General features: G+C 41.8%; 1 protein-coding gene across 5 annotated transcripts in view; it reads left to right on the top strand.

Annotated features, from left to right (window-relative positions):
- Nucleotides 1-17,922, top strand: part of galnt11 (UDP-N-acetyl-alpha-D-galactosamine:polypeptide N-acetylgalactosaminyltransferase 11 (GalNAc-T11)) — a 214,858-nt gene extending 196,936 nt beyond the window's left edge. For all 5 annotated transcript variants that reach the window (XM_068015045.1, XM_068015044.1, XM_068015047.1 and 2 more), the window contains 3 exons: nucleotides 8,933-9,037; nucleotides 10,382-10,519; nucleotides 17,290-17,922. In XM_068015045.1, the coding sequence (XP_067871146.1) occupies nucleotides 8,933-9,037; nucleotides 10,382-10,519; nucleotides 17,290-17,421 (375 nt within the window). In that variant the 3' untranslated portion in view covers nucleotides 17,422-17,922. The remainder of the gene's footprint in view (nucleotides 1-8,932; nucleotides 9,038-10,381; nucleotides 10,520-17,289) is intronic.
- Nucleotides 17,923-20,797: the final 2,875 nt, after the last annotated feature.

Here is a 20,797-nt window from a genome sequence, read left to right as displayed (position 1 = left end):
CATTCACCTGCTGAGTCTTCCCCCTCCCTTTTGAGAACACTTCTGGATAGTCCACCTGAGGTCTAGAACTCCTGGAATCACAATCACAGCCCTGTGTTTTATCATTCCACAGTACAGTGTGTCAGTGCACTGTGTAAAATGTGTTTAAAACCTGCTACTTTGGTGGAACTTTTCAAAATCACAGCCAACAATTTCACAGATAAAGGTGCTGTGCATTTTCTTAACAAAAATATTCCAAGCTCTGCATTGCATAAGATGCTGCAGACTTCTCTGTGAAAAGTGACAACTTAACTGAAAATTAGTTCTATAGCATTCACTACTACTTGGCATTCATTTTTTCCCTGCCAACTTTCCCATTCCATGCGTAATATAACTGTAGAGCAATTAATTTGCTGTAATGCGATTCCAATTAATTTAGAGCCCTTGAGAGATAAAATTGCTACACTGTTTTGCAGAGAAGTAAGTAACCTTTAGCTTAATTAAAATATTTGCTTCTGCTGTACTCCCTGAGTAATCTTCTGCTTCTCCTTATTCCTATCCAGCACTCAAATGTATGTAAATCTTTTAATGTTGTGGCTGTGCTGTTCTGCCAATGTGTTCTGGTTCCCATGTGCAAGCCAACTGCTCAGCTCCTGAAAATCCCAAGTTTATAACCGTGCATCTGTATCAAAAGCTAACTATTGTGAAAAGTGGAGAGTAGGGTGTGCAAAATAGAAAGAAAGGAGAAATCATTTGTTTTAATTCACATATATCGCACTCAAATAGATCTTGTACCTGCCACATTACTAATGAATGTTTGTGTGAAATTGCCTTACCTGCTATTTGAATTGTTATGACCGTGACAGGAGCAATGCACTATTAATTCAGCCCTGTCACTCCACAGGTCGCAGCATAGTTATTAATGTTTACCAAAATCGGAAAAACAGCCAAATTAAACACTCTAGTATCCCCCAGAATGAAACAAACAAAACCAGGTATCTTTAGACAACAACAAATTAACTATTTATTAAAAAAACTAAATCTTAAACACTATTAAGATAAAGAACTTATAACTTAATTTAATCTAATGCATTCACGCACATACATTCGAAAATAACAATTAATGGGTTTTCAAAAAGGGAGTTTTTAAGAGTAGTTGTCTGTAAAGAATAAATAAAAATGAGAAAGTCTTTGCGTTTTACGTTCCTGGTGAATGAGGTCTTCTATGGTGAAGATAATCAAAGTTCACTTGAAGTCTTTATCTGGATTTGATGAAAATACTCTTCTTTATAGGCAAACAGTTAGGTTGCAGTAGCATTAAACAGTTCCTTCAACGATGAGTCAGAATGGACATATCGTACCATGTGACTTGCTGTTGCTCAGGATAACCAAAATGCAACTGTGGTACACTGTGTCTCCAGATTTCTAGAATCTTCTCTTCCTTAAAGGTGCACTTTTGTTTTAATCTGAGGAGAAAAAAAAATACAAGTCCATGACAGAATGAAGGTGTTTAAATCAGATAGATTAAAATCATTGTTTAAAAAACTGAGGCATTTTAAATTAACTTCCAGATTTCCTGTGGCAATGCTCATCGATCTGAAGTGTGATTGCAATGCATAACTGCTTACCTGGCCTGTCCCTTTGAGGCCAACTATACTCTCCGGGAAAGTAGTCAAAATACTCCAACCCAATTAATTACAGCTGCTTATAACTCCTGGGGTCAATCAGATGCTTGTAAATTTCTGGTTGCAGGTCAGAAAAAAAATCATAAAATGACTGATTTTCTTTCTGTCTTTTTTTAAGATTGTTTTTTTCATTTGCAACAAAGTGTGGCAGTTTTGTGTTAGATATGAGAAGCAGCAAGAAAACTAAGGGTGGCACAGTGGCGCGCACTGCAGCCTCACAGCTCCAGGGACCCGGGTTCAGTTCTGGGTACTGCCTGTGCGGAGTTTCAAGTTCTCCCTGTGACCGCGTGGGTTTTTGCCGGGTGCTCCGGTTTCCTCCCACCGCCAAAGACTTGCTGGTGATTGGTAAATTGGCCATTGTAAATTGCCCCTAGTGTAGGTAGGTGATAGGGAATATGGGATTACTGTAGGGTTAGTATAAATGGGTGGTTGTTGGTCGGCACAGACTCGGTGGGCCGAAGGGCCTGTTTCAGTGCTGTATCTGTAAATAAAATAAATAAATAAATAATGTTGACAGTGCTCTTTTGACCCATTGGAATCTACCGAAAACTCTTTACTTACTTCTTACGGCCAACCTTAGGCTGAATTCTATGGGCCCCCCGAGACAGGGTCAGAGGTGGGGAGGCCCATAGAATTGTGACAGGAGGCGAGGGGGCGGAGGGACCATTGCCTCCCCATTGCCAAGCGATTTTGTCGGGAGCAGGAATGGCCAAAAATGGCCTTTCTGCTCAGAGGCCAGTTGAGACCCTTAAGTGGCCTATTAACGGCCATTTAAGGGCCTAGGATCATAGGAAATAGAAGCAGGAGTAGGAGTAGGCCATTTGGCCCATCGAGCTTGCTCTGCCAAACAGATCGTGGCTGATCATCTACCTTAATGCCATTTTCCCCCACTATCCCCATATTCCTTGATGTTGTTAGTATCCAGACATCTATCAATTTCTGTCTTGAACATGTTCAATGATTGAGCTTCCACAGCCCTCTGGAGTAGAGAATTCCATAGATTCACCACCCTTTGAGTAAAGAAATTCCTCCTCATCTCAGTCTTAAATGGCCTGCCCCTTATTCTGAGACTGTGTCCCCTTATTCTAGACTCACCAGCCAGAGGAAACATCCTATCCGCATCTACCCTGTCACGCCCTGTAAGAATTTTGAAAGTTTCAATGAGATCACCTCTCATTCTTCGAAACTCTAGAGAATACAGGCCCAGTTCATGAGTCACTAAAAGCTAGTATGCAGGTGCAGCAAGCAATCTCTTCTCATAAGACAATCCTGCCATCCCAGTGATTAGTCTAGTGAACCTCCGTTGCACTCCCTCCATGGCAAGTATATCCTTCCTTAAATAAGGAGACCAAAACTGTACACAATACTCCAGGTGCAGTCTCACCAAGGCTTATACAATTGCAGCAAGACATTTTTACTCCTGTACTCAAATCCTCTTGCAGTGAAGGCCAACATACCATTTGCCTTTTTAATTGCTTGCTGCACCTGCATACTAGCTTTTAATGACTCATGAACAAGGACACCCAGGTCCCTTTGGACATCAACGCTTCCCAACCTCTGACCATTTAAGAAATACTCTGCCTTTCTGTTTTTTCTACCAAAGTGGATCACTTCACACTTATTCACATTATATTCCATCTACCATGTTCTTGCCTATTCACTTGGCCTGTCCAAATCCCCTTGAAGCTTCCTTGCATCCTCCTCACAAATTACGTTCCCTCCTAGATTTGTCTCATCCACAAATTTGGAAATATTACAGTCGGTCTCCATAGCCAGGTCATTTATATAGATTGTAAACAGCTGTGGCCCAAGCCTTGCGGTACCCCACGAGTAACAGCCTGCCATCAATAGAATGACCCATTTATTCCTACCCTCTACTTTCTGTCTGTTAACCAATTCTCAATCAATTGCAGTATATTACCTCCAATCCCATGTGCTCTAATTTTGTTTATTCACCTCCTGTGTGGGACCTTATCAAAAGCCTTCTGAAAATCCAAATACACCAATCCACTGGTTCTCCTTTATCTATGCGGCACAGTGGCGCAGTGGTTAGAGCGGCACAGTGGCGCAGTGGTTAGCACCGCAGCCTCACAGCTCCAGCGACCCGGGTTCAATTCTGGGTACTGCCTGTGTGGAGTTTGCAAGTTCTCCCTGTGTCTGCGTGGGTTTCCTCTGGGTGCTCCGGTTTCCTCCCACATGCCAAAGACTTGCAGGTTGATAGGTTAATTGGCCATTATAAATTGCCCCTAGTATAGGTAGGTGGTAGGGAAATATAGGGACAGGTGGGGATGTGGTAGGAATATGGGATTAGTGTAGGATTAGTATAAATGGGTGGTTGATGGTCGGCACAGACTTGGTGGGCTGAAGGGCCTGTTTCAGTGCTGTATCTCCAAAACTAAAACTAAAAAAACTATGCTACACGTAACATCCTCAAAAAACTCCAAGAGGTTTTTCCTTTTCACAAATCGTTGTTGACTCTGCCCAATCATATCATTATTTCCAAGTGCCCAGTTATCTCATCCTTTATAATAGATTCCAACATTTTCCCTACTACTGACACCAAACTAACAGGTCTGTAGTTCTCCGTTTTCTCTCTTGCCGTCTTCTTAAATAATGGTGTTACATTTGCTACTTTCCAGTCTGCAGGAACCCTTCCAGAATCTATAGAATTTTGAAAGATAACCACCAATGCATCTACTATCTCTATGGCCATCTCCTTCAATACTCTGGGATGTAGCTCATCTGGTCCAGGTGATTTATCTACTTTCAATCCAATTAGTACTGTCTCCAATTGATACTAATTACTCTCAGTTCCTCATTTTTACAAGTCCCTTGGTTCCCTAGTATTTCTGGGAGATTTTCTGTGTCTTCCTCAGTGAAGACATATACAAAGTAATTGTTTGGTCTCTCTGCCATTTCCTCATTCTCCACCACAAACTCTCCTGTCTCCACCTGCAATGGACCCACATTTGTCCTTGCTAATCGTTTCCTTTTCACATACCTACTTTTACAGTCCGCCTTTATGTTTCTACCTAGCTTACATTCATAATCACTTTTCCCTTTCTTTATCAGTTTCTTGGTCCTCCTTTGTTGGAGTCATAATTGCTCCAATCCTCAGGCTTACCATTTTTTCTGGTGACCTTATAAGCCACTTTCTTTGACCTAATGCAATCCTTAACTTCTTTTGTTAGCCACGGTAGATTCATCTTTCCTGTTGGGTTTTTGTGTCTTAGAGGAATGTATATTTGTTGTAAACAGTGTAATACTTCTTTAAAAACTAGCCAATGCCTGTCTACCATCAAATCTTTTAATGTATTTTCCCAAACTACCATAGCCAACTTGTCCCTCATACCCTCATAGTTTCCTTAGTTCAGATTTAAGACCCTCGTCTCAGAATAAACTATATCTCTTTCAAACTTAATGTAGAATTAATGTGGATTTAACCAGCGGCAGTTGGTGGTGGGGGGGCCTACGCCACACGGAGAGGTCACCCAGTAATATGAGGCGCCCTTCCTGCGAGCTTGGGGGTGTATCCCTCCTCTGTGGGCAATCTGTGGTCTACGAAAAAACCCCGCCGGAAAAAGTCTACCTTCCTGTAGCCCCTACACTTAACGCCCACCCTTCCATCATGCCTCACCAGGGCCTTCTGGACTGACCCCAGCCACCCCACCTCACTTATCTGAGGTCCAGGTTTCCAGTGCTGGGCCTGGGTCCAAGGCCTCTGCAGTACTGGCAGTGGGCACCACTCCCAGTGGTGCTACTGCAACTGCTGAGCTGCAGCCCTGTGATTGGCCAGCAGCTCAGAGGCGAGATCCCCGTCTTTAAAGGGACAGGGATCCTGGAGCCGGCCACATAAGTGCCAGAACAACCTAAGATTGCGCTGGGGTGGGGGTGGTGGGTCTGAAAGGCCGGGGTGGGGCTCCCACCACCTTTTCGACTTGACATCACTTTGGAAATGCCTATTGACACCACTGTGTCAGCCAGTGAGTTGCACTATGTTGCCCACTATGGAGGTGGGCTAGGACCTCCAGCAGAAAACAGTCTAATTTATGGCAAAGCAAGCAAAGTCTATTTACTCAGAAAACAGGGCTGATATAAACAGTGCACTATAAACAGCAAATAACCTAGAGTCTAGAGGAAATAGAACTCATGATCAAAACGACAAAAACTTCTCTTGATAAAAGCAGGGTGATTCTCCAACAAAGTGCAGTGGGTGGAGGATAGTTGCATAATTCAAAATATTTCTTTAGCAAAATGCAGTGACTGGAGGATGGTTGCATAATACTAATTGATTATTTCTCCAGCAAAATGCAGTGAGTGGACGATAGTTAGATAGTACTAATTGATTATTTCTCCAGCAAAATGTAGTGAGTGGAAGATTGCTACTTAATGTTATAGCCAAGGCAGGAGTAATGCACTGTTAATTCAGTCCCACTACTCCACAGTTCACAGCATATTAGTAACGTTTCCCACCTACCGGAAAATAGTCAAATTAAGCACTTTATTTATCCCCCTGAATAAAGCGGGCCAAACCAGGTTTCTTTAAACAGCAACAGAAATAACTATTTTTTAATAAACCATGTTTTAAACGATAATGAGATAAATCTATATGGAATAAAAGATTTTATAACGTCTTATTCTTCCTACCCCTCGTGCACACACACATACATTCAAAAACCAACAGTTAACTGGTTTTAAAAGGTTGTTTTAAGTTGCAACGGTTTCTTAGGAATAATGAAATAATTAGTTGTCACAGTCTAGTCCGATATTTCCGGATCAGTGAGGTGTCCCAGGGTCGAATAGTCGGATGCCACTTGAAGTTTTTCCAGGGAGGTGAATGAACAGTCTGTGATGGGTAGGCATTCAAGGAAATTTGTCTGCAGCAGGCGTCACACAGATCTTTTAGCAAAAAGGTGTAGCAACAGGTCTACTTGGATTTTTAAGTAGAAGTCTAACAGTAGAAATTTTCTTGAGATTTCAGGATCTCCCAAAAACACAAAAGACACCAGGACTCACTCTTGAGGCAGGGATTCTTGAGACTGGAGGCAACAGCAATCCGCCATATCCGAAACATAAGGCTTCCTTTCTCCAAAGCAGTGTTCCTCCACAGAGTATAGCACCCCCTCATTTCCTGGGTTTTTTCTCTCTCTTCAGGCAGGTCAAAATCACAACTTAAATGTAGTATTTCTTTCTAAGAGATGCAAGGCTTATTTTTCAGAGAGACTAGGTCTTTTCTCTGGTCTATCAGCAAATCACAGCTACAGTTCACTGCTAGCTGCTTCCAGCTCCCTGGTCTGTTTCACTCTGCAAAACTGAAACGGAAACTCTCCAACAACCAAGTCACAAGACAGTCATAAATCTTCCTGTTGCTTGGATACAAATTTTACAGCCAGCACCCTTCAAACACCAAGTCAGCATTCAGTGTTCACAGAAAGACCTTTTTTCTCAGTCTTAAAGGCACACGGACCTCTTAGTTTAAAAAAAAACTCTCGTGACAATAATATAAATTATGTGTGGAAAATCAATCCCAGTTACTTAAAGCAGTATGGTCTCCAGGCATGATCACCGTGGGATTACACAATTATCTCCATTTTAGTCAGGCCTGGTGGTGTCACTATATGCAGCCAAAAAAACTGCACTGTAAAACAGTAGTATAAGACATGGTGGTTTGGCTGTTGAGACAAAGCGCCTTGAACATTCAAGAGTGGAAGAGTTTCCCTAAAGTGCAGTTTCTGGCTAGCTCTGAATTTCACTGTAGTGACACCTTAGACTTAAAGGGAAAGGAAAGTTGAGGTGTTCAACCCCAGGTTAAAACATTCAGTATATTTGGAAATGAGCTGAGCTGGAAGCTGAATGGAGTGAAATGAACTTCCTGAGGTCAAGTAGTTTTGGATCAGCTCCCAGGACAGTCTGAAGCAACAACTCATGAAAGTAATTGGATATCTGTGCCAGCATGCACTAGGCCATTTCCCATTACCTGCATCACCAGAATGGCCCCGGTTGAGACACAAAATATTAATCTCTGTGAGGTTCCAAAATGAAATCTACTTTATTTCAGGTAATATATATCTTACAAAGAAGAAGGATGTAAATCCTGAATTGGTTAACATTGAGATGGGAGATATGATGAATAAAAGGAGAAGTATTAGAGAAAGTTATTTAAACTGACAGAGGACAAAGTGCTGGAACCTGACATCCAAAAATCCTGAGGGAAATGAAGGGAGAAATAGCAAAGACCCACAAATTATTTCTGGCCTATACTGAGAGTGGGTGTGTGTTGGAGGATTGAAAACTGGCCAGTATAATACCCATATTTTAAAAAGGAGGTATTGTTTACCCAGGTGATTACAGGCCTGTTAGTTTAATATCTGTGGCAGGAAAAATTGAGAATCTATAGTTCAAGATGAAATTACTAACGCCCCAGTTTTAATCTAGTTCACCTGGGCTACATTAAGGTAGTTAGAAGCAGATAACACAGATTTCAGAAAGGAAGATCATGCTTCATGGATTTTCGTGAGGAGATGGCAGAAAGGGTGGATGGAGTGGATTTCGTATAAATTGACTATTAGAAAACCTTTGACAAGGTTCCACACAGGAGACTATTGCAGAAGCTTAAGAGGCATGGAATTAGAGGGAGTGTAATAAATTGGATTAAAAATTGACTGAAAGGGAGGAAGCAGAGTGTCGGAGTTAAGGGCAATTTCTTATGGTGGTTGGAAGCATTTGGTAATGTCCCATTGGATTCTGTTCTGGGACTAGTTCTGTTCGTTGTGTGATTTGATATTGAAAAGAGAGGGTGAGGGGTGACCTAATAAAGATCTTTAAAATTATGAAGGGTTTGATAGGGTTGACGTAGAGGAAATGTTTCTAGTTATGGGCGAGTCCAAAACTAGAGAACACAAATATAAAATAGTGACTATTAAATCTAATTAGGAACTTAGGAGGAACTTCTTTGGCCAGAAAATAGTTAGAATGTGGTACTATCGTATGTAGTAGTTGAGGTAAATAGCATAGAGGCATTTAAGGGGCAGCTAGATAAGTACATGGAGAGAGGGGAATAGAAGGATATGATGATAGGGTTAGATGAAATAGGGTGGGAGGAGGCTTGTGTGGAGCATAAACACTGATGTCAATAGGTTGGGCCAAATGGCCTGTTTCAGTATTGTTGAATAGTGAGGCAGTGAACAGCCAGCATAGTCTGAGTAATAGGGCAGTCATATTGGTAAATCACTTTTTGATGTGACCAACCTTGTTCTCTATCTCTGCAGATACGACATCTACAGACAGCCAAGTGCATCAGCGCCCAGAGCCACCCGAGCCAGAAAGCAGGAATAGTGGTGGTCAAAGAATGTGACTTATCAGATCCAGATCAGGTGAGCAACCTTTGAGAAGTTTTTGATTCCCACCCAAATTCCTGGATTTTCTTTCCTGACTCAGAAAATAAGAAATGACTCTGCTTGTCAGGGGAAAAAAAACTCTGTAATCCCAATTTCCATAGTATCACAGATTAACAAATACATTCAGCAGGCCCAGCTTCTTACCTGCGGATGACTGACAGGAGCAGAGGTGGAAACCCTTGTTTATACATAATCTGTGAGTGAATGAACACCAGCCTGCACAGATGACAGGTGTTCCAAAGCACTGCTGGAGCCATTTAAAGAGCAGCGTTCTTACCTGAACATCAAAGGGAGGCAATAGAAGCTGCACACCCTGGTTTAAATATGCTGTCTTTGAAGTGATGTGGAAGAAGTAAGACAAAAGAAGGATGTCCTCTTTGGTACTAAAGAGCACCCTCCAGCACAGGTACAATGGGCCAAATGGCCTCCTTCTGTGCTGTATCATTCTGATTCCATAAGAATGGCCTGAAATGCTTGCCAGGAGATAGCTGACAGAGTGAATGCTAGCAGCAACACCCAGAGGACTTGGCTTCAACCAAGGAATAAGATGGCAGAAAGCTATCAAGGTAAGCAACTGCCTCAGGCATACATGCCACAAGGTTTCGCCTAATAACGTGGTACTCTTTTACTGTTTACCATACACTGCATTACGGCAGCAGAACACAGATTTGAGGGGGGTGGTAACATTGACAACCATTGTTTCATTGCTGGAATATAATCAAGTGCTGTGTGGAGCCCTAAGGTTGCAGTCCTTTGTGATCATGGAATTGTCACTTGTAGAATTCAATAAGTCTGACAAAGATTTTTACTCTTGATTTTCCAAGATACGGGAACCACTTCACAGTTATTTCTAATATTTCTAAGTGTTAATATGAATCAAGGAGCATCCAGGATACTATAGCCCACTGGAAGGGCTGAGTTTGCTGGGCCATTTCCTCATCCTGTGCTCTCGCTCTGTCACTTTGATGCAGGTCATAATTGCTACTTGGCTTCAAATTGGTTTGAAGGAGTGGATTAGCTTTTCACTACAGTATTCCCTGTTAATAATTTGATGGTTACCATCCCAATCTGTTCACCCTCTCAGGTGACAAGAAAGCAACTGACTTTGTGAGGAACAAAAAGGATAAAGTTCAGTGCTAAATTTGGTGCTGTCCAAGAGTGTAAAGGAAATTTCTGTATAAATAAAAGTGTATTCTAAAGCAAAAGTACCTTTTTTAAAGATTTTAGTTACAAGTCATACATTAAGTTTTTTTTCCCTCTCAAGAAGATATTGTGTCTTTACTTTGCATTCTCTGTTCTCACTGCTGGTGATATTTACAGATTTGGACTTATGATGAAGAACATGAACTGATTCTGGCCAACCTTCTCTGCTTGGACATGGCAGAGACTCACTCATCAGATTCTCCACGTCTCATGAAATGCCACGGGTCTGGGGGATCACAACAGTGGATTTTGGGGGTAAGACTAGCTTGTTACAAGGAAGCTCTTCAGAATATGCAGTGGGGCACAGTATAAACCAGGAAATACTGGGGGCTTGTAAGAAAGGTATGGCAATAATCATGGGTGATTTTAATATGCATATAGACTGGATTAATCATATTGGCAAGGGGAACCTCGAGGGAGAGTTCATTGAATATATTAGAGATTGTTTTTTGGAGCAATATGTTGTGGAACCAACCAGGGAGCAGGCTATTCTAGATTTGGTATTGTGGAATGAGGTGTGATTAATTAATGATCTCATAGTTAAGGATCCTCTAGGGAAGAGTGATCATAGCATGCTAGAATTTCACATTCAGTTTGAGGGCAAGAAACTGGAGTCCCACACTAGCGTTCTGAAGTTAAACAAAGGTAATTACATAGGCATGAGGACAGATTTGGCCCTAGTGGACTGGGCAGGAAGACTAAAAGGTAGGACTATTGATGAGCAGTGGCAGATGTTTAAGGAGATATTCAAATCCTCCCGACTAAAATATATTCCAGAGAGGAAGAAAGATTGTAAGAGGGGGAATAAACATTCATGGCTAAGCAAGGAAGTTAAGGGTAACATAGGACAAAAACTAAGGCATACCATATTGCAAAGGCCAGTGGCAGGCTGGAAGATTGGGAAACATTTAAAGATCAAGAAAGGGTTATTAAAAAATTAATAAAAAGAACAAAGGTAAATTATGGAAGAAAACTAGCGCAAAATATAAAAACAGGTAGCAAAAGCTTCTAGAAGTATATAAAAGGGAAGAGAGTAGCTAAAGTGAATGTAGGTCCCTTGGAGGATGAGACTGGGGAGTTAATGGTGGGGAATGCAGAAATGGCGGAGACACTAAATCAGTATTTTGCCTCAGTTTTCACAGTGGATGACACTAGTACCATCCCAATAGTAACAAGTAATGCAGAGGTTATTGGAAGGGAGGAACTTAGAACAATTATCATCACTAGGGAAAAAGTACTGAGCAAACTATTGGGATTGAAGGCAGACAAGTCCACAGGGCCTGATGGACTACATCCTAGGGTCTTAAAGGAAGTGGCAGCGGAGATAGTGGATCCATTGGTTATTAATTCCAAAATTCCCTGGATGCGGGAAAGATTCCAGTGGATTGGAAAAATGCTAATATAACACCTTTATTCAAAAAAGGAGGGAGGCAGAAATGAGGAAACTATAGACCAGTTAGTTTAACATCTGTCTTAGGGAAATTGTTAGAATCCATTATTAAGAAAGTACAAACAGGACATTTAGAAAGTCAAAACACAATCCATCAGAATCAGCATGGTTTTATGAAGGGTAAATCGTGTTTGACTAATTTGCTAGAGTTCTTCAAAGATGAAACAAGTAAAGTAGATAATGGGGATCCTGTAGATGTAGTATATCTGGACTTCCAGAAGGCATTTGATAAGGTGTCGCGCAAAAGGTTAATACGCAAGGTAAGATCACATGGGGTTAGGGGTAATTTATTAGCTTGGATAGAGGATTGGCTAACCAACAGAAAACAGAGAGTCGGGATAAATGGGCCCTTTTCTGGTTGGAAAGATGTAACTAGTGGGGTGCCACAGGGTTTGGTTCTCAGGCCCCAACTATTTACAATCTATGTTATTGACTTGGATGCAGGGATAGAAGGTACTATAGCCAAATTTGCAGATGACACTAAAATAGGTGGGATAGTAAGTTGCAATAAAGAAATAAGAAATTTACAAATGGATATGGATAGGTTAGGTGAATGGGCCAAAATTTGGCAGATGGAGTTTAACGTGGATAATTGTGAGGTTATCCATTTCGGAAGAATAAGAAAGGCAAATGATCTAAATGAAGAGAAACTTCAAAGAGCTTCGGTGCAGAGGGATCTTTTGTCGTGCATGAATCGCAGAAAACTAGTATACAGGTGCAGCAGGTAACAAGGAAGGCAAATGGAATTTTGGCATTTATTGCTAAAGGAGTAGAGTATAAAAGTAGGGAAATGTTTCTGCAACTGTACAAGACATTAGTGAGACATCTCCTGGAGTATTATGTACAGTTTTGGTCCCCTTACTTGAGGAGGGATGTAGTTGCATTGGAGGCAGTTCAGAGGAGGTTCACGAGATTGATTCCAGAGATGAGGGGTTTGTCTTATGAAGAGAGATTGAGCAGTTTAGGCCTTTACTGATTAGAGTTTAGAAGAATGAGAAGAGATCTAATTGATGTATATAAGATGATTAAGGGGATTGACAAAGTAGACGTAGAGAGATATTTCCTCTGGTGGGGCAATCTAGAACAAGAGGTCATAGTTTTAGGATAAGGGTAGCAGATTTAAATCAGAGATGAGGAGAAATTACTTCTCTCAAAGGGTCGTGAGTCTGTGGAACTCACTACTCCTGAGTGTGGTGGATGCCAGGACTTTGAGTAAATTTAAAGAGGGGATGGACAGATTTTTAATTGGTAAAGGGTGGAAGGGTTATGGAGAACAGGTAGGAAAGTGGAGTTGAGGCCAGTGATAACAGGAAACAGCAAAATATATGAAAATATGACATGAGCTTTTGCAGTTCAGCCTCGTCTGTTTTACTTTCCTAGCTCTGAACCTCCATCTCTCTAGTTTCTCTCTCATCTCACCCACACTCTGTCCAAGCTCATCTCATCCATGAGACTCATCTCACACTTTCTTAACCTGATTTTTTGTAATTTCCTCGAGTTAAAATTGGAATGGCCAAAGCCATTGCCTTGTGCCCCTCCAACACAAACTCCATCCCCCTCCCCAGCCACCATCTCAATTTGAATCATAGTTATATTTGAACTTCTGACCTGGTATTCTTTCCATCACCAGCAACTGCCTACTCGCACCTCTGTAACATTGTCTTCCTGTGGCCCAACCTTAGCATATCTGTTTCTGGAATACTCACCCCCACTCTAGCATCACCAGGTTTTACTATTCCAATTCCTTCCTGGCTGGCACCCACCTTCCACCTTTGGTAAACTTCAACTCATTCAAATTCTGATGCCTTATCCTATCCCACACCAAATTCTGCTTGTCTTGTCATTCCTGTCCTCACTTTCCTACAATATAGCTCCTGATCCTCAATTTTAAAATATCATCTTTGTTTTTAAATCCACTTATTGCTTTGCTCTTCCCTAAATCTGTAACGTTCTCCAATGCTACAACCCTCCACCTAAGCTCTCTGGTTCTCTGACCTCTTGTTCATTCTTGCCTCCCTTTGTTTCACTGTTGATGGCTGTACTTTCAACTGCCTAGATCCAACACTCTGAAGTTACTTCCCTAAATTCCTCCACCTCCAACTCATTTTCGTCCTTTAAGGCTTTCATTAAAAGTCAACTTTTTGACCAAGCAGTTAGCCATCTCTCATAATATTTCCTTTTCTGGTTCGGCTTTGGAGTGTTAAAAGTGTTATATAAATTCAAGTTTTGTTGCTGAAACCATGTATGACGTCGCACAATGGGAGGTAGAATATTGAAAATATCTAGGTATGGCTTTAAGGCAAGAATCTTAAATTCAAGCTTTGGTGGACAGGAAGCCTGTGTAGGTCGGGACTAATAACTGAGTGAGACTTAATGTGGGACAGAAAATGGGGGCTGACTTCCAAGTGTGTTAGAGTTTACAATTGGAGAAACTGAGCCAGAGATGACAGATATATGGATAACGGTTTCAGCAGCAGTTGGGCTGAGAGGGCGGGTGGGGATCCACTTGAGGTAGGGAGCATAGAGTTATACAGCACAGAAACAGGCTCTTCGGCCCATCGTGTCTGTGCCGGCCATCAAGCAACTGTCTATTCTAATTCCGTTTTCCAGCACTTGACCCGTAGCCTTGTATGCTATGGCGTTTCAAATGCACATCTCAATTCTTCTTAAATGTTGTGAGGGTTCCTGCCTCTACCACCCTTTCAGGTAGTGTGTTCCAGATTTCAACCACCCTCTGGATGAAAAGATTTTTCCTCAAATCCTCTCTAAACCTCCTGCCCCTTACCTTAAATCTATGCTCCCTAGTTATTGATCCCTCCACTAAGGAAAAAACATTCTGCCCATCTATCCTATCAAAGCCCCTCATAATTTTGTATACCTCAATCAGGTCACCCCTCAGCCTTCTCTGCTATAAGGAAAACAACCTCAGCCTATCCAGTCTCTCTTCATAGCTGAAATGGTCCAGTCAGGCAACTTCCTGGTGAATCTCCTCTGCACCTTCTCCAGTGCAATCACATCCTTCCTATAGTGTGGTGACCAGAACTGTACACAGTTGTTCAGCTGTGGCCTAACCAGCGTTTTATACAGCCCCATCAGAACCTCCCTGCCCTTATATTGTATGCATCGGCTAATAAAGGCAAGTATCCCATATGCCTTCCTAATCACCTAATCACCTGTGCTGCTGCCTTCAGTGATCTGTGGACAAGTACACCAAGGTCCCTCTGACCTTCTGTACTTCCTAGGGTCCTACCATTCATTGTATATTCCCTTGCCTTGTTAGTCCTCCCAAAATGCATCACCTCACACTTCTCAGGATTAAATTCCATTTGCCACTGCTCCACCCATCTTACCAGCCCATCTATATCGTCCTGTAATCTAAGGCTTTCCTCCTCACTATTTACGAAACCACCAATTTTCGTGTCATCTGCGAACTTACTGATCATACCTTCTATATTCACGTCTAAATCATTAATGTACACTACAAACAGCAAGGGTCTCAGCACCGATCCCTGCGGTACACCACTGGTCACTGGCTTCCACTCGCAAAACAACCCTTGACCATCGCCGTCTGCTTCTTGCCACTAAGCCAATTTTGGATCCAATTTGCCAAATTTCCCTGGATCCCATGGGTTCTTACCTTCTTAAATAATCCTTATCAAAAAGCCTTACTGAAGTCCATGTAGACTAACTACATCAACTGCATTACCCTCATCTACACATCTAGTCACCTCCTCAAGAAATTCAATCAAGTTTGTTAGACACGATCTCCCTCTGACAAAGCCATGCTGACTATCCCTGATTAATCCCTGCCTCTCCAAGTGGCGATTAATCCTGTCCCTCAGAATTTTTTCCAATAGTTTCCCAACCACTGATGTTAGACTCACATGTTAGTGAGGCCTGTCATTACCTGGTTTATCACTTCTTGAATAATGGTACCACATTCGCTGTCTTCCAGTCCTCTGGTACCTCTCGTGTGGCCAGAGAGGATTTGAAAATTTATGTCAGAGCCCCTGTTATCTCCTCCCTTACCTGACATAACAGCCTGGGATACATCTCATCTGGGCCTGGGGATTTATCCACTTTTAGGCCCACTACAACAGCGAATACTTCCTCCCTTTCAATGCTAATATGTTCAAGTATATCACAATCCCCCTCCTTGATCTCTACACCTACATCATCCTTCTCCTTAGTGAACACAGATGAAAAATCATCATTTAAAACCTCACCAATGTCCTCCGGCTCCACACACAGACTGCCACTCTGGTTCCTAATGCGCCCTACTTCTTCCCTGGTTATCCTCTTGCCCTTATAATTTACTTATAAAACGCTTTGGGATTTTCCTTTATCTTGTCTGCCAGTGTTTTCTCATGTCTCCTCTTCGCTCTCCTAATTACTTTTTAAAGTACCCCCTACGCTTTCTATACTCCTCTAGGGTCTCCGCTGTTTTCAGCACTCTGAATCTGCCATCAGCCTCCTTTTTTTTCCTTATCCAGTCCTCTATATCCCTTGACACCCAAGGTTCCCTGGACATTGGTCCTACCCTTCACCTTTATGGGGACTTGTTGGCCCTGAACTCTTGCTATTTCCTTTTTGAATGACTCCCACTGGTCTGATGTAGACTTTCCTGCAAGCAGAAAATTTAACAGGACTGTCTTTATTGACATCCCATAGCAGTTCTAAAATGATTCTTCCCAATTTCCAGGAGTTCCTTATTCTGTCATTTCTTACCTTTCGTACGCACATAGTTAAAAACAATTAGCTGATGCAGTTTATATGTAAAATCACCCCTGCCCCCACCTCGCACATGGCGCACCCTCCACAACTAGAGGTACAGGGTTCCTCTGCAGTCAGTTGGTGAACTCATACTAATGTCTTCAGCAGCGGAAAATAATTTTGGATTGCTGACCAGACCACACTAAACAGGGGGAAGATCATATTCCAACCAAAAATTCTCAAAGGAACAGGTTTCACCAGTTCTTCCAGATTTGGTTATGAATCTAAGAAATAGGAGCAGGAGTAGGCCATACATCCCCTTGAGCCTGCTGTACCATCACGAAGATCATGGCTGACCTTCTACCTCAAATCCACTTTCCCACCCGATCACCATATCCCTTGATTTCCTTACTACCGCAAAAATCTACTGCTTTCAGTCTTAAATATGCTCATCAACTGAGCATCCACAGCCCTCTTGGGGCAGAGAATTCCAAGCATTCACAACCCTCTGAGTGAAGAAATGTCTCCTCATCTCAGTCCTAAATGGTCGCCCTTTTATCCTGAGACTATGAATTCCTAGTTCTAGACTCTTCAACCAGGAGATACAGCCTCTTAGCATCTACCCTGTCAAGCTTCCTAAGAATTTTATATGTTTCAATGAGATCCTAAGATGGTTTCCCAATGTTATCTGACTTGTGCTAAAGATCATAATCTGTACTTCCCATCCATAATGCAGCAAGGACAGTATTTCTTTGTAGTGTAGTGGCAAAATAGTTCCATTATTCTCACGGTAAACTGACATCATTTGGTAGTGAAATAAATTTGGGAAAGTGATTTTTAATTGTAAATTGTTTTTTCACAGAAAAATAACCGCATATACCAAGTGTCAGCTGGGCAGTGCCTTCAAGTAGTAGATCCTGCTGACATCAAAGGATACATCGCCATGGCAATTTGTGATGGCTCTGCTGCACAGCAATGGCAGATAGAGAGCTGATCTTAGTGAGGGAGCCTTTGAAAATGTTCCATGGAGATTGACTTGAGAATTAAGTTTTCCTTTGAAGATACGACTCAGGAGAGGAAAAGCTGACAGTTACACTTTGTAATAGTCAAGCAGGAAGCTGGTGGCAGGGTCCTTACCTCAACTGTCTCAACTTGCTGATTATAATGATTTAAAATTGTACTTTTACACCAAAATATTTTTCTATTTTAGCCTCTGAGATTTTGTTCGGTGGACATCATAAGGAATTTGAAATTGTAAAAATCAATCTTAGAATTATTTATGTTTTTTTTGTTTGATCCAATGATTGTTCTATGCTTGACAAGGTTGCTTTAGTTTCTATGCATGTCAAGCATCATCAATTTTTAAAAAAAATCATGAAAGATTTGCAGTGTATAATGTGAATTACATTTGAGTAGAGCCACTAAACGTTGAACATTTTGAGTATTGTTGAAAACAGAGACATTTTGTCGAAGCTTTTCGTCTTGCACTCATCAGGACAATTCACAAGAATACCAATGTAAGGGAAAGCAACGGATTTATACTGTATGACAAGAGAGTGCTGATTGGTTGGCAAGTGGACTCTGGTAGAGGTGTTGCCAATCAGAGTCCACTTGCCGACCAATCAGCACTCTCTTCTCATACAGTATAAGTTTGTTCCTTTCCCTTACATTGGTATTCTTGCAAATTGTCCAGTTGAGTGCAAGATGAAAAGATTCGACAAAATGTCTCTGTTTTCAGTAATACTTATGTTCTGTACTACCAAACGACTAGTTGAAGATTTTAATCATGTACGGTTGTGTGTGTATGAAACAGGTTTATGTTGATGCTATCTATTATGCAATGTGTTTTTAAAAAAAATTACATGAAATCATTCACCTACAAATGCTTGATGAAAACCTGTCGCTTTCTAGGCTGGTACCAATGAAAAGGTTAGACCATTTCAATATGCATAGTCTAATATATCTAAGTTAAAATCATTAAGTCATCATAAGCAATTCCTGTCCAGTATTTGAAAGTAGATATTTAAGTCCTTCAGATCTATTTAAAATGGTAATTTCTAAAAGAGAAAAGAGCGCTATTATGTTTGAGAGAGTCCGTGAGATCTTATTTTCATTTCATTGTTATTGAATGTGCTGATAAATGTATACGACATGATGATAAATTTTAACAAAGGATGACTACAGAGCTGATTTTGAACAGCTACATAATAGGTTTCTTTTGAATCAGAAAATTAATTCCGTCCTCCTCACCACTCTGAGTGCTGACACCATGGACTCTTCCAGCGGATCAACAATCACCATCCCTCTCTGCAGCTCCCTTCAGATTGTCTATTTGCTTGAAAACAAGGCCCTTGCCATCATGACCTTAGATTGCATTGATTTCATGGCCTTGATAGTAACTTGACTCACAATGACCCCTTGGCTCTTAACTGAAGCAATCCCACTGTGGCCCTTATCACCAAATCTCAACTTAGTCTGGCCCCCTACACCTCTGGCACCTTTATCTCCTTTCAGCACCTCACCTTGTTCCACCCCTCCTTTAAAATCACTATTCTCTACTACCAATCCAAGCCACACGCCATGTTTGTCACTTGAGATTTCCTCACCCCTTTTCTTACCTCAGCCACTGTACTGAGCAACATCTTATCCTCTGTGATTTCAACCTCCATCTTATCCCATCTTGCCCTCTCTCCTTTGAGTTCACTGCCCACCTCTCCTCCCTTAACCTCTCCCCCATATTCATGGCCATCCACTCAAACCTTGTCATCTTACATAGTCTCTCTATTCCCATTGTCTCAATCTCAGACAAGGCCATCTCTGATCACTTCCATCCCCATTCTAAACCCACTTGCTTCTGTATCCACCTTCCGAAAAAGCTCTCCCCCAAGCCACTTGCGACTGAACTTTCAAGCTCCCGAATGTCTAGTTATCCCTGTGTTCTCCACAATACTTCTGTAACAATCGATCTGCTCAGTTGCACCCTCTCCTCTGCTTTTGATGGCCTTGACCCCAGTAAAAGACTCACTCCTTCCCAAACTGATATTATCTCCCCCATGCTTACTTCCATAAGTTCAAGGATTGCAATGTTGAATTAATGTGGCTCCCAACTGGTTTAGCCATTCATCGCAAGATCTGGCTGAATCACATCAAACACTATTGTGCCTTACTTCCCTCTGACAAAACTGAATTATCATGGAATGCAAAGACAACCACAGCTTCCTTTCTCCACTACCAACCATCGCCTTACAGCCTTTCCTTCTGCCCCTCCACCTTCACCTCAACAAGCTCATGGGCTACATTGTTACTCATATTATCAGCAGTTCATCTGTCTCTGGTGCTTCCCTCCCTTCTTTTTCCCACCAAGCTATGCTTCCCCAAGATTCCTCCCTATGCTAGACCTGAACTCACATCTCTGTCTAGTTTCTCTTCTATCTCTACTCATGCTCTTTCAGAGCTAATTTTGTCCATGAGACCCAACCTCACCAAACTGCTGACCATCCAACTTATCCCTCCTAATCCTTCTTGATCTGATTGCGGCCTTTGATACAGTTGACCATCCCATACTCCTCCAACACCACTCCTCCATTGTCCAGCTGTGTGGGACAACCTTCATCTGGTTCCACTCATCTATTCGGTTGTATCCAGAGAATCTCCTGGTTTCTCTTCCTACCTCTGGATCTATTACAAGGATCCATCCTTGACCCACTTCTATTTCTGATCGTCATTCTCCCCCTCTGCGACATCATTAAAAAACATGACTTTAGATTACACATGAATACTGGGGACACCCAGCGCTACCTCACCACCACTTCACTTGGGTCTTCCATTGCCTCTGTGTGGTCAGTCTGCTTGTCTGAACGTTCAGCACTGGATGAGCCACAGTTACCTCCAATTAAACATTGGTAAGATCATAGCTATTGCCTTCAAGCCCCACCACGATCTCCATCCCTTTGCCACCAAATCCATCTCTTTCCCTGGCCACAGTCTTAGGCTGAACAAGATTATTTGCAAACTCGGTGTCTTATTTTACTCTAAGCTGAGCATCCAACCCCATATCTTCGCCGTCACCAAGGCTGTTTACTTCCATCTCTATATCATCAGCTGCCTCCACCTCTGCCTCAGGGGATTTGTTGCTGAAACCCCCATCTATGTTTTTATTATCTGCTCACTTGACTATTCCAGTGTCTCCAGACTATCTCCTGATCACCCTCACATCTAGAATCCTCCATAAAATTGAGCCATCCAAAACTTCAATGTCCGTATCCTAATCTTCCCCTATCAAACTCACATATCACCCCTAATCTGGCTGACCTATGTTGGTTCCCATTCCAGCAACACATTAATTTTAAAATTCTCATCCTCATATTTAA

The sequence above is a fragment of the Heterodontus francisci genome, chromosome 2 (genome assembly GCF_036365525.1).
Source record: "Heterodontus francisci isolate sHetFra1 chromosome 2, sHetFra1.hap1, whole genome shotgun sequence".
Lineage (NCBI taxonomy): Eukaryota > Metazoa > Chordata > Chondrichthyes > Heterodontiformes > Heterodontidae > Heterodontus > Heterodontus francisci.
Note: the sequence above shows the minus strand (reverse complement) of the source record. Positions and strands in the feature narration are given on the sequence as shown.